Source organism: Epinephelus moara, chromosome 14 (genome assembly GCF_006386435.1).
Source record: "Epinephelus moara isolate mb chromosome 14, YSFRI_EMoa_1.0, whole genome shotgun sequence".
NCBI lineage: Eukaryota > Metazoa > Chordata > Actinopteri > Perciformes > Serranidae > Epinephelus > Epinephelus moara.
In genome coordinates this window covers 25,046,152-25,060,208 of record NC_065519.1, presented here as the reverse complement: position 1 = coordinate 25,060,208, position 14,057 = coordinate 25,046,152, and the positions used below count along the sequence as shown (strand labels likewise).

General features: G+C 41.2%; 1 protein-coding gene and 2 non-coding genes across 4 annotated transcripts in view; 2 read left to right on the top strand and 1 right to left on the bottom strand.

Annotated features, from left to right (window-relative positions):
• arhgef10 (Rho guanine nucleotide exchange factor (GEF) 10) overlaps positions 1–14,057 on the top strand; it is a 60,006-nt gene that overhangs the window by 10,112 nt on the left and 35,837 nt on the right. Inside the window, exons 3-15 of one of the 2 annotated variants that reach the window (XM_050061172.1) lie at positions 3,946–4,332; positions 6,614–6,958; positions 7,983–8,019; positions 8,662–8,750; positions 9,085–9,141; positions 9,590–9,777; positions 10,754–10,870; positions 11,535–11,646; positions 11,854–11,966; positions 12,062–12,139; positions 12,220–12,399; positions 13,596–13,712; positions 13,935–14,027. In XM_050061172.1, coding sequence (XP_049917129.1) covers positions 3,946–4,332; positions 6,614–6,958; positions 7,983–8,019; positions 8,662–8,750; positions 9,085–9,141; positions 9,590–9,777; positions 10,754–10,870; positions 11,535–11,646; positions 11,854–11,966; positions 12,062–12,139; positions 12,220–12,399; positions 13,596–13,712; positions 13,935–14,027 — 1,913 coding nt within the window. The remainder of the gene's footprint in view (positions 1–3,945; positions 4,333–6,613; positions 6,959–7,982; positions 8,020–8,661; positions 8,751–9,084; positions 9,142–9,589; positions 9,778–10,753; positions 10,871–11,534; positions 11,647–11,853; positions 11,967–12,061; positions 12,140–12,219; positions 12,400–13,595; positions 13,713–13,934; positions 14,028–14,057) is intronic. The other variant, XM_050061173.1, reaches the window with a different exon arrangement.
• On the bottom strand, positions 733–805 carry trnaf-gaa (transfer RNA phenylalanine (anticodon GAA)). The gene has a single exon. It is a non-coding gene; the product is annotated as a tRNA-Phe (tRNA).
• On the top strand, positions 3,309–3,382 carry trnai-aau (transfer RNA isoleucine (anticodon AAU)). The gene has a single exon. It is a non-coding gene; the product is annotated as a tRNA-Ile (tRNA).

Below are 14,057 nucleotides of genomic sequence, written 5' to 3'. Positions count from 1 at the left end.
CTGATGAAAGGAAAAGGTGTAGCCGAAGTGTTAAAGGAAAGCTTTATGGAGGTTTAACACAGGCTTTTATCTGCAACTAATGCCCTATTTACACCTGATATTGACATGCATTTTGGATGATCGGATCACAAGTGTACAGGTGTGTGTACAGGTGTGAATGCACCAAATGTGTCCTCAATGCGTCTTGACATCCGATCGCTCAGACCACATTCAGAGATGATCTGTGCCACATCTGGCCGCATTCTTCCAGCAGTGTGTACGCTCATGTGTCCTGGGCCACATTGAATGACCGCCTACTAAGCTGACATCCTTGCTAATCTGATGCCCCAAGGACAAGGAAACTTTCTGTTGGTGCAGTTATACATGCTCAGAGCTTAAGGACCATCTCTAGAGCCAGTCTCCTCTTAGCAAACAGTCAGTTCAACGTCTTCCCGGTTAGCAAGGAACTAACACAGCAGCAACAGCAGTCGTTAAACAGTCATATCGACACCAAAACAGCCGATTGTCAATAAATCTATTAGTAACGGTTAGGTTATGATAGCAGTATGAATAGTCCTGTCACTGTTGATATATGTGTGGCTGGGCAGACTCTCAGGAAGTGGTCAGTCAAGACACACGTGGAATTACATCAGATACAGAGTTTGTCCACTTATGATCCCAAGATGCATGCCAGCAGAGCAGGTGGAAACAGGCTGTGTGAAGCAGCTGGGGGACATAAGGAAGTAACCATATTGCCGAAACCCGGGATCGAACCAGGGACCTTTAGATCTTCAGTCTAACGCTCTCCCAACTGAGCTATTTCGGCAACTGTAAGAGTTCTTGACACCTTATCAGGTCATGGTGAAAATGAACTTGCGCAAACTCGGAATTTTCTGTTATCTTTGGGACGAGAGTCAGGATATGAGCAAAAGGCTGTAGGCTGTGAGTTAATACAGTCAAGCTGTGACTACCGAAGAAAGTGCTCACAAAGAATCCGTGGTATGCTTGTGAGGAACACTGTGACAAAGATAGAATATGATCCTGAGAAGTTAAGGACACCTCCTAAATGTTGGATTTTTGTAGGAAAAACTGCAGCACTTTGGAAGAGCTGAGGGTTGAATGGTGAGGTCTGGGAGTTCCTTCCATTCAGGCTCTGTGGTTTTGACTCAGTTTATCCTTCTATGAACCCTGTTTAAGCGATTACCAAATATTTTCCACAACATTGAATTCAGGATGAATATTTGGAATGTTTTAAGTCTTTTTTTTTTCTTTCACTGCACCACTGAATGTAACCGTAAATGCTGTCTTTACACATTCAGCTCTTAGGGCCAAAACATGAAGCCAGCTGATGAAAGTTGAACCGTTGCATTCCTAATCCTTTTAGTCTCTCTTGCTCTGTAGTGAGCTTCACTGACACAGGCGCACACTCTATTCATCAGATTAGAAATAATGCAGAACTCCGGCTGTAATACTCACTGGTGGGAGTAACAGCTCTCTTTCCTGCTGGCCTAATTGCAGTGTGGAAACTGGAAAGACATTTGTTGTTCCCTTCCTGTCTGCTGCCAAGTGAGGGCTCTGATGCGAACGTGACGCCTTTGAACGCTAACTATATTTTGTAGCTCTGCCCTAGTTTGTTTTGTGCTATAACGTAGAGCAGCTGATGTGCTGGTTCAGTGCAGATCCTTGATGTAAAAAAAAAAATTCTTTAAGAAAACATACTGCTGTAGTAGACCCCACCCTTAATTATAAGCCTGTATGTGGTTCAGTCTTTTAACTTCCATAGCCCAAGGACCAAAACTGCCACCCACAGTGTATCTGTAAACACTCTCTAAAGGAGTCTTTGAGTGAAATTATATGATTATTGAGTTAAATCCTACCTATGTTTAGCCAAATCCCCAAAAGAAAATACTGTGGTATGATGACCCTGCTTGTCATCTCAGAGTTCGGTATTTTATTAGTCTAAGCTAATCTGTATGGTCTTTTTTTTTTTAAATACACAGGATATCTACTTACCTGTTGCAATTGATAAACAGGTCAAAGTGTATCAGAAGTATAGATATTAGTGCTTTGTGTGTAGTTTGCTTGATGGTTCCCATTCAGTTGAAAGTGACCCTTATGGACTTACTTGTCCACGGACACCTTTAAGGACCAGTGTTAGGGAGATCTGTTAGCAGAAACACTGGCTGTAAAGAGGGCCTATCATGTTTGTATGTTAACTTAAGGCCACTAAATCCTGCATTCTGGTCCTTTTAATGGCATTTGGTACAAAGCAAGTGCTGTCTTAAAGAATAAATTTGGCATTTTTCAACCTGGACCTTATTCCCCTGTGTTAATTGGTCAAAGAGACTGTGAACAACAGTTTTTGAAATTGTTCCTGTATTGAGCGAGCAGGCAGTGGCCAGCAGCCGAGCAACAGATTGTAATGGAGGCACAATGGAGGCTGTAATGGAGGCACAAGAAGCATCAGCAAGATGTAATGAATATGTAAACAGTAAAATGAAAAACCTCCGCTGCCTTTTTTTCTGTCTCCCTTCTCATCCACTTTTCATGCATATACTCCGTCACAAATAAATTTGCCAGCGATAGAATTAAGAGGCCTGAGCTACATTGTCGAATTCAGGTAAATGATCATCCATAATATTGAAAATCTTTTAGACAACACTAAAATATATTTTCTGTAAACTACTCTGGTCATTATACACTCTCCAAATCTCACACGTTTCCACTGCAACAAGGGACATCTCGTGATATCTTGTGATGTGTCAGAAAGAGACTTCTGCTTAACCTGGCAATAACAAACAGACCAGATCAAGTGAAAGATAAAGAGATACTTCAGACACTTACAACAACAATCTGAGCGGCTCTGTGGCAAAAATAGCCACTTTTAATGGACATACAGTGACTATGCTCAGTTGCCCCGTGTGCCTCCATTGCAACTTGTTCCGTGGCTGCCGGCCACTGCCAGTTCCCTCAGTACTGGACCCATTTCAAAAGATTTTGTCTCTTTGATCAATTTACACGGGGAAATAGGGTCCAGGTTGAAAAATGCTGAAGTTATCCTTTAAGATACGGCTGTAATCACAATCTTTCACATAATTTTCATCTAGGAAGTGAATTTTCATTTGTGGATATATTGCATCTTATCCACCTGAGGTGGATGATTTAAACCTTCTCTCATACTATCAGTTCTGATAGCAATGTGTTATGTCAATATTGTGTATTTTCTGAAAATTTCTGAAATTCAGTTGTGATGCAGTGGATGGATGAAATAACTGTATGGTAATATCTATTTTTGCTAAGCCAGTAAATTCCATACTGAATGAAAATATGGCCGGTTAGCTCAGTTGGTTAGAGCGTGGTGCTAATAACGCCAAGGTCGCGGGTTCAAGCCCCGTACGGGCCACTTGGTTTTGGGGCAGCAGTGGCTCAGCCCATAGGGACTTGGTTTGGGAACCGACATGCCTGTCATGGGCAGCCCCCTCATTCTGACATCCCTCCACTTAGTGCATGTATAGTTCCTGTTTGTGCATGTGTGTGTTTGGACCTGTGTGTAATTGATTGAAAATCACAGAAAACTCCAAGGAATGCCTTTGTTTTCATGGCATCAAGCCTTCATCAGGGATTCAAAATTACACACAAAAAATGAAAGCTTGATGCAAAAACCTATCTGAATTTGTTTCTCATTTTGGCTTTTTTTTTTTTTTCATTTTTATTGTTAAAAAGAGAGTGCCTCGGTGTTTACTTATGGTTTTTGTGTCTATATGTATCCATATCCAAAGAGCACCTCAAACATCCTCTAGCCCAGGACACGCTCCTCAAACATTTTTTCAAAATCTTTACAAAGTGACAAATCTTTATTGTCTGATGGTATATATCGTCATACCACGCAACTCTTTTATCTGATATTCTCTGAAACAGTAATGTAATCCAGTGTTAGATCTCTCTGAACCCTTTCTCTGTTTTCAGTGTTGGCAGATGAAGAAGATGAGGGGGAAGCCTTCGACTTTGATGACAGTGGTGATGACATCCCTGAGGCTGACCGCCCACCCCCTGCCCCTCCAGCTCCTCTAGCCCCCAACAGCAAGGATCAGAGTCAAGACACAACGGTGGCCAGTCAGCCTGAGGGACATCTCCCCAGCCTGAACCCCCCAGCACCTTCCATCACATCTGACGCAGCTCCATCATCAGAAGACACAACAGTTGCCACAAGCAGATCCTCCACAGCAGGTGGAGCAACAGCAGAAGGAGAGGGGACATCTATTGCTGAGGGGACTGATGACACGGAGACAGATTTACCGCCACCTCCACCACCTCCTCTTGATGATGACGCAGAGACAGATCCTGGAAGAAGAGGTTTGCAACCCAAATAAAATGTTTACATTTTATGATTGTCTCTAGGGGGTTAGGATTGTTTGAGCCCAGTAAGCCTTTCCTTAGGACAGAAGTTCCTCTGCACTGCAGTTTTGTTTTGAAATTAGTTGACTGCGAATAAAGCTTTGAATATGATAACAGATATCAAAAATTCTCCACATTCCCCTTTCATGTTTGTGTACATTATCTGGTGTTAATCCAGCCCCTTCAGCTCAGGCTAAAGTGAAGCAGTAAAGTGGGGCAGTCTGTCTCTCTCTTGACACCTTGTATCTCTGGCTGCCTGGTGCTGGAGGTTGTCTGGCTTTTATCACTGAGAACTGTGACAGCAGCAGCAGGCAGGACTAAGCTCTGCTTATTTTCACTCACTCACTCACTCACTCACTCACTCACTCACTCACTCACTCACTCTGTTGTACTACAACGAAGAGATGTTAACACTGCACTAATTTTCAGCACTCTCCCTTATAAAGCATGTTCGATTTGAACACACATTCCTTTTATTGATATCATGAGAAAATTCCATTGGCTACAGTCATAACTATCTCCTGATTCTCTCCTCTCAAACTGACCACCTTTGCACTACTCACTACTGCAGTATTGTCACCTCTTGCCCAAACCTCTCTATCCTTAACCAAAGCTGCTTGAAGAGGCCCACTTTGGTGAGTGTCCTCTCTCTAAAGGCCTAAAAGGATATTTTTACTTACTCAGAACAGTGCTTTTTGAGGTGGACCACCTGTGCAGATCAGTTTTAGTACATGATAGGTGTGGTGGAGCTTTGGTTGTTCAAACACAGTCAATTTAAGAGACTGGTACGGTGCGAATATCTTTGACAGTAACCTTGGACAACAGTCTAAAAAGTTGAATTTGTAGTGGATCAGTAAATTGTGTAGGTATTGGAATTAACAAAATTCTTAACAAAATTCTCTGGAGAATCAAAACATTTATCGTTGGATGTAAGTAAATGAAAATGTTTTATTACATTATTACATATGGGTGTCTATTAGGGGTGTAACGGTACACAAAAATCAGGGTCCGGTACGTACCTCGGTACACAAGTCACAGTTCGTTTTTTTCGGTACAGTAATGAAAAAAATAGACAACTATTAAATATCTTTTACTTATTGGTAACCTTATTAAAACATACCACCACAGCAGTTAACTCTTTTTACACAATTTTTGAATGAAACAAATATATATAAAATTCTGCTTTTTCACATTGTTTGAATGAAAATAGAAATATGAAAGTGAAAAATAAAATCCTGCTGTTTTTTTAAACACATTTTTTGAATGAAAAATAGAAATATAAATTTCTGCTTAAACAATTTTACTCAATAAAAATAAAAAGTATAGTGCAGCTGGTCGGCTTTAAAGCCTGCTCAGATTCAGTTTTACTAGGAACTTACTTAGCTTTCCCACTTTGTTAAAGTGCAGTAAACAAAACATGCGTATATCTAAAGTGCAGCTTAAAATATTTTACTCAACTCCAATGGCGTTGGTTATTTCTTTAGCGCGATGGTCAGGGAAACGCTCTTTCTTTTTAAACGACGACGATATCGTAAGTTTGCACCAGATTGCTCTTTCTAGTCGTGCCAGTTAACGTTCAAAGTCGGGTGGTGTCGCTTTAGATGCGTTAGCATGTTAGACGTGTTTCCAAGTACATACCCGACCGCTGTTCTGCAGTATCGGCACACTGCTTTTGTCTTGTCCACTTGTTTATTTCCATCTTCGTATTTTACCCTGAAACCAAAGTGTTCCCGAATGGAGGACTTAAGGTTTGCGGGTGGGTCTTCAGGTTCGTCAGGCTCACTTGCCATGTTGTCAAAATGCTAGAATGCGCTGCACAAAGTGAAGGCGGAGATTTACAGTCGGACTCGGTCCGTCACTCAATTATGTCTGTCGGGGAATTAGATATTTTAAATGGTTCAGCTCGCAAAAACGGAATTAAAATAAAACAAAATAAAATAAAATAATATCCTGCGCCCAATAATTCGGTACAGGGTCGTGCCGAACCGAAAGTCGCGTACCGAACGGTTCGACACAAATACATGTACCGTTACGGCCCTAGTGTCTATCCAAAAATGACTCTCTTTTTACACCAAATCCCTGGGGGTCTATTTCTGTAGTTGTAACATACGTATATTAATAATCAAATTTGTTACTGTGTAATTACAAGTAAGCTTATCATGTATTTTGTCTCAATATCATTGTGCCTATCATGTGTTTTTGTTGTACTGCATCTTATGTATTGTCTTTCCCTCACCAGGCAGCGAAGGCCAGGCTGCATCCGTCGATGACCCTCACCCTCCACAGGCCGTCCCCAGGACCTCCTCCCAGGGCAAAGTCAACCCCTACTCTGTGATTGACATCACTCCTTTCCAACAGCAGCAGCTTGAGCAGCAGCACGGACCCTCCTCTGCCGCTTCCTCACCAATAGAGCCCAAGGAACAGGAGGGAGAATCCCAGGATATCCATACCAGCCCTGTTGGCATCACTTCAGGATACTCAGTCCCAGTGCCCTGTGGCTATGCAACCCCCTCGGGTGTGCCGCTCATCACACCGGCTTACACCACGCCCGTCATCATTCGACACCTCTCCATGGAAGAGGATGGTAAAGTAGAGCCTGCAGCAGGGAAATTCTTAAAATACTTGAATATAATTATAATAATTCATAAGCTAATAATGATAATGATAAGGTAGCTCAGGGGTTTTATTTTAAAACATCCACAACAACAGAATATTCTCAGGATAACAAAGCTCTGTTAATTCTTTACTTTGAGTGAAATTCTTCCTCTTTTTTCCTCACTGCACTCAGAGCTAGAGACACAAAGCCATGACACGTAAATGCTGCCTCGGCTGCTTCTATCCTCTGTCCTTTCTCTTGTTTTTCCTGAAGCCTTGCCACAAGGAAGTAGGGACTAAATTTAGCCCTCCCCAAAGATCTGTGCTGGCTGTGAGGATTTTCCGGTTTCCCTAAAATCTAGCGGTAGCCGTGTCCAAGCCTGTGGCCTGGTATGCTGCGGAGTCTGATTACACTGTAATTATCTTAGCAAGGTCACACCAAATTGAAATACTCAGATGTTTTGGTGAAAGAGTTTGGAGAGTCATAGATGTGTGTGATGATGTTGGAAATTATGTATACTTTTGCAGTGTTGTGGTGAGCTGAGTGTTCTGGCCATGAAAGCAAGGACACTTTGCTTTAGTTATCACTTTAGCCATGACAGGTCTGTAGGAAATTAGAAGGTTTATCCTATGATGGAATTTTAAATTGGGTCAAGTGCAATTTTAGAAGCAAGTTTATGAGAAAAAAAATCATCTGGACTATGGCAAGGGTAATCTAGGAGACTTGGAATCATCAGTGACATCTGGTGGCATCTGACAGAAGTTACAACAGAGCTTCTAAGTCTGGGGAGGTTTTTTGTCGTTGCTTGACATGCAGTGTGCTGATTTCTTAATAATAATGATGATATATTTTATTCTAGAGTAATCTAGAGTACCTTTTTTGCTTTTAACAGTAATATACAATAATATGTCATGCTTCTATGAGAACTGTGGGACCTAAAAGCAGTAATGTAAAGTAACATAATGTGTTGTAGGTGTTCTTTGTGTAATGTTTTCTCCCTTTTCTCCCTCAGTCACTGTGGTGGGGACTGCCAACATCTCTGCTGACAGGTATGTGGCATACAATACAGCTAGAGCATGTCTGTACCAGTCATATTGTACATTCAGAGCTATAATTTAAGAGAGGTTTATTAAGTAGGTATGTTTCTAACAACGTTATTTACACTCAAACAGTCAAAATTGAGCACAACATAATGAATGTCAGATGCGTAACTGCACCGGTCGCATGCAAGCGGTTTTATCCATTGAGTCTGAGGATGCACGTGTGTGTGTGTGTGTGTGTGTGTGTGTGAGAGAAAGAGGAAGAGAGAAAGAAAGAGAAAGAGAAAGAGGGAGACTCACTGATGATCTGAGCTGGCATTTAGTCTCTCATGCTAATCCAAACTCCTCCCATTTCCTGTGAGAATATTGATAATAAGTTTAACCAACTAGTGATTCTGGTACTGAAAAGTGAGGGTAGCAGCATTAAATAGTTGCACACATCCAATATTCAGTTACAGTAATAGTTACAGACTCATATCAGTATATTCGTAGTGGCTGCTATCCTCACGTCCCTGGTTTTATATATAGGTTAATATCACTGTATTAATACAAAAAATACAGAGAGATTTCTTGGTTCTATGACGTTATGTGGACAATAAAAATACAAAATTGTTGCAGAGTTCTAAATGTGTGTTTGCATGTTTTCTCAAGTGTTTTCAGTGAAGAGTATCCACCTATTAGAGAAGAAGATGCTTTGGCTAAATGGGCATCTGATCCTGCCAACACTGCATGGATGGAAAGTAAGTAATGTTATCCACAACAATCATACATTTAGTGAGAGATGCATGTATAATTTCCATGAGAAGAATACTGCTGTTGTTTCAGTTCTCTGTCCTTGCCTCTGCACACAGTACATGCCTTCAGGGGTGCTATTATCTTTTCTTTTTTTTTTCTTTTGACACCACTGAATTCCCAGACACTTCCTTCCCTGTTCTTTTGAGGAAGCAAACCCTTGCGAGGGTCTTTCTTTCAGATCCCTTCTACATTGCATCCTGTTTGTTATATGAACAACCGAGCTATGTGATGTGAGGAATCCCATATTAGTTATTGTGAATGGTTCTGTGTATGCTTCAGATCCAGATGAGGTGATATATGATGACGTGCCCAGAGAGAACTCTGACTCCAACACAGGTTTGTGAAATGTCTTTTTCTTTCCTAAGTTTCACAGATTCAGTATTTCAGTTCCTGTTTGTTGCTTCAAGCCTGTCAGTGCCGCTCAATTTCACTTCTATTGTTCTAATTTCTACTGTCTAAAACAAGGACATTTTAATATTCATTTAAGCTGTTGTATTAAAATATTATGCTGAATGTTGAGGGTTGCTGCTTGCGATCCAGTACAATTAATAAACAGTTTAATTAGTGTTATCATTTGTTATGCTTATGATTTTAGCAAGTAGTTTTTACCGCTCAATTTTTGCTGAGGGTGCTAACACGAATAACTTATGATGTAATACGGTTTTGTAAAACAGAACAAAGCTATTGCAAATTAAAGTTTATGCCACTGACAGTTGATGAAGTAATTAACAAACTATAGTATTTGCAATTACATTTTCTATGTCTGCCCTGTTTTCATGTACAGATCCAGATGAGATGATCTATGATGACGTGGAGCTCGGCGAGGAGGGTGGCTGCAACAGCTCCCTCGACAACGGCTGGAGCTCTAGCGAGTTTGAAAGCTACGACGAGGCCAGCGATGGGGAAGGTCGCGCTGAGAACGGCCTCCCCCACGCCTTCATGAGAGGAAAGCCACCTCAAAAGAAAACCCATGTGAGTATAACAATCCCCATCCCATTTCTCTTTTAGCCTTATAGCCAACAAACTCTTATCTCAGTATCACTGTACATCTGTAGGTGGGCGGATGACAGCAGTTGATGAAGCAAAGTAACTGCAGTGTGTTTTTGTGCTTGATTTGAACCTAAATCAAAATTACCTCAAATTATTTGTGGATCAAGTTTTTGATGATGTGCAGTCCTATTTGTGCATTTGATGTGGAATCAAAAGTGCATTTGCTTCTGCAGACCTGAGATCATTCTGGCTTACAGTCAGCTTGCTGCATTCTGTAATGTTTTGGATTGTGGTTTTGAGAATTCAGCTTCAGTTTGTTTTCAGCGTACTAAGGTCAGAAATGAAAGATTACTTCAAAGTAATCCAAAAGAAAAAGAAACTTGAAAACTCACCAAATGCCAATGGCCTTTAAAACTGGTGTGTGAAAACTGCCTCCAGTGATTTGAAAGCTATCTATTTTATACTGCATTTTATATGTTTCATGTGCTGAGTTGATAAATATTTATTTACACTTGAATGCAACTGTTGTGAAAGTTGTTGAAATAAAGGAGAACATAAAAACTTAAATGAAAAAAACTGTGCTATTAAAAACAAAACAGCCAGTACTGTAGCGGTAGACAATTGTCAGAAACTGGCACTGTAATAATAATTTTAGTTGAGTCAGATTTCAGTGATTCAACTTCAGTATTCATTTTCCAGTATGTTGTGCAAGTGCCATATTGCAGTGGCCCCCAAAAAGGAAAAAATCAGATCAAGGAAAGTCATGCACACTGGAAAGTACATTTCTTCCCCAGATGCACTCTTTAAATGGGTTAAGCAAAGAAAAAACTTTTTTTTTTGAAGGATAGAGTCAGCAATCTAGCAACACTCGTATCAAGATTAAGTGAATATCTATGGATCTAAGGTGCAAGGTCATTCCAAAACCATAACCAGTAACGCCTGCTTTGCTTTTGTTTAGCTCTCTCAAGATCTGACACGCTTGAAAGAACACTATGAGAAAAAGATGAAAGATCTAATGGCAAATACAGTGGGAACGGTAGAGCTGCAGCAGATAAAACAGAAACACGAGCAGAAGGTAAACTACCTGAGGCTCACCTCGCCTGCCTGCACTAGACAAAGTAGTCCCAACCCTTAACTCTCAGTCTAGCTAACCACTCTGGACGTCTCTCACAGCCTTGGTACCCTCATCCTGCTCTGATGTGAATGACTTGTGGTGGTGGTGGTGGTACTGGTGATGGGTTTGCATACAGTTTCATTTGGCTCCCTGTCTGCTGCACTTGCCTGTCTCGCCATATGTGTATGCATCGCAGGTTGTAAAGCTCAAGATATATTTTTGAGTAACAGAGACACCAGCAACTGTATTCTTTTACTATTCCAAGTATCTATAAAGTGTTGCATATTGTAACAGAAGATATAAATTGCATTTACGGTATCTCTTACAATGTAGATCAGTCGTCGTGTATTAAAGCACTGTGTTGCTTTCAGCTGATGTCCCACTTACCGTGTCATTCTCTGGTCAACTTGGCTCTCCTGTATTCCATCATCTGCTGTTCATCTTCATCACTACTCTAACACTGCTCCTGTCCTGCTTAGCTCAGTTCAGTAGCTTTTTTTGTCATAGGTTTAGACAAAGGAAACTTAACTTAACCTGGGATTGATATTTTTTAACTATAAAAGAAAATACTGTGTGTTACTTCTGCGATGCAGATACTGTAATAGTGTATTTTGTCTCACCAAAGATGCAAAAGCTGGTGAAAGCAGCTAAAGAAGGGACCAAAGATGGGCTTGAGAAAACCAAAGCTGCAGTGAAGAAGGGACGCTCTTTCATCAAGACCAAGTCATTCTGTAATGGTATGTAAACCTTTAAAGTTTGCCTTCATAAACTTGAGCTATACACATTTCCTCTTAAGCTCCTCTGTTGATGTTAAATCAGTATTAATGTAAACATTTCGGTATTTTAGTAAAGGGCAGCATTTTCCTTTCTCTTAAAAATGATGATTTGTTTGTTAAAATACATTCTTATATTTATGTACTTGCTCTCTGTTCTTAATCTTCCAGAGAGGAAGTCAGCCTGTTTTGAGGATGAAGAGTCTGAACTCTTTATTGAGGTGGACTGTTTCAATGTTGAGCCAGTGCTGTGTCCGGCACCAGAGGGTCTTTCACAGCAACAGGTAATAAATGCCCTTCAACTTTTAATCTATGTCGCTCTATACTATGGGAATTTGCTGTTTAAGACAATCAATGATTTGGTGTTTTCCCCGTACAGCTGGTGAGAAGATGTATATTGGGATCTATATTGGAGAGTGAAAAGAACTACCTTGATGCACTGAAAAGGATATTAGAGGTATGAAAGTCCCGCTGCAGTGATTGTCAAATCCACTTGGAAAAGTTTGTTCTTACAGTTCCTGTTTTCCGCCTCATCAGCAATATGAGAAGCCCCTGTCCCAGATAGAGCCGAGGCTGCTGAGCGACAGGAAACTGAAGATGACCTTCTATCGTGTGCGTGAGATCCTGCAGTGCCACTTCCTGTTCCAGATTGCCTTGGCGAGCCGCGTCGCTGAGTGGGACAGCCTGGAAATGATCGGGGACGTCTTTGTTGCATCGGTAAGCTGGGTGTTCCGTTCCTCAATTACCCCCAGGGAATGAGAGGAGTAACAATGAAATGAAATGGGGGAAGAAGATTCAAGACAAGCGGAAATATGTTTAAAAACAAAAACAAAGGGTTCAACAAGGTTAAACAAAAGATAGTGACACTAAAACATCAGATTACTTTCTCAGTTGAGCAAAAGGTTTAATACAAAATTAACAACACACTTCCTTCCATAAAGAAGTTAAGATTACCGACTCCAGTGCACAACGAGTCTCAACTGGTAAGCAACCACCACACTGCCCTAAAGCTGCCGACTGGCCCGCTGACACCCACTGGTCGTTGCTTCAGATTTTTTAACCAGCACATTCATAATCATCAAAGCAACCAGTCACTGCAGCGTGAGGACGGAGAAGGTGTTACCAAAAGAGAAACAGGGAGCAGGGAAATAACACAAAACACACCACAGCATGTAACACTGGGGCTGTACTTCTAAAGCCTGTTAACAAGAACTTAACCCCTATATTAAACATAAACAGTCTACATTAGCTGTGGTACCCATGAATTCCCCGAATCCAACCGATTTTGAATCAGTTTGACATTTACATGACATGCGGCACAGCCCGACTCCTCCCTTTCTTTCTGTCTTACTTCATGTCAAAGACATGTGCTCTCATGCAGAAACCGACAGCTACACTCTGTTCTCTTATAGTACGTACTCCGCCCTCCTCTTGTCTTTGGCTGCTTAGCAACTCATGGGCTGGAATCTTCAAAACAAAAGACCTCATCTCCCACAGTCCTGCTGACCACTTCACTTCCTTCTGTCTGTATGGAAATTGACCCCTGGCATGACATCAGAGGAGCAGTGAGACCCAGATGTAGTCTGCTCACTGCCCTCTGTCACCTCACAGTTCTTATCCCATCATAAAACTGCAGAATTACAGAAAACACACTTAAATCATGCTTGTGACAGCATGACATGTTCACAGTAATTGCGTGCTCATCGGCTGTGTTGTAACGCTAGCTCAGTGGTGTTAGGTGAGCTAACAGTGGATGAATCAGACCCTTTCAAGACTGACTTAAAGAGAGAGGTTTCAGCCCCCGCTGGCTTAGACAGTGAATCATCCACTGCTAGAGTCAGTGAAGAAGATTCACACCATTGGTATGTTGCTGCAAATGGTTAATGTGTTTAAACATATGTGTTTCTCAACAGTTCTCAAAGTCCATGGTGCTGGATGCCTACTGTGAGTACGTGAACAACTTCAGCACTGCAATGGCAGTGGTAAGGAAGACGTGCGCCTCCAAACCTGGCTTCCTGGAGTTCCTTAAGGTTTGAGAAAAACGCACAAATGTGTTAAACTAACAGTGGAACTACAGTTAAATTCAAGACGTAGAATAATTTCCTCACAAAAAAGCACAATAAATCGACAGAGTACATGAATGAGCCTGGTTAATACAATTCTGTGCCCTCTTAGCATGATTTTTATTCCATCACTTCCTCTTTAGATTGATTCTTCATTTCCCTACAGTAACCGGCCTTCTTTACCCGCAGCATCGTCAGGAGACCAGCAGTGACCGAATGACTTTGTATGGCCTGATGATGAAACCCATCCAGAGATTCCCACAGTTCATTCTGCTCCTTCAGGTATAATGAATTATCATGCTGAGCTCTGTA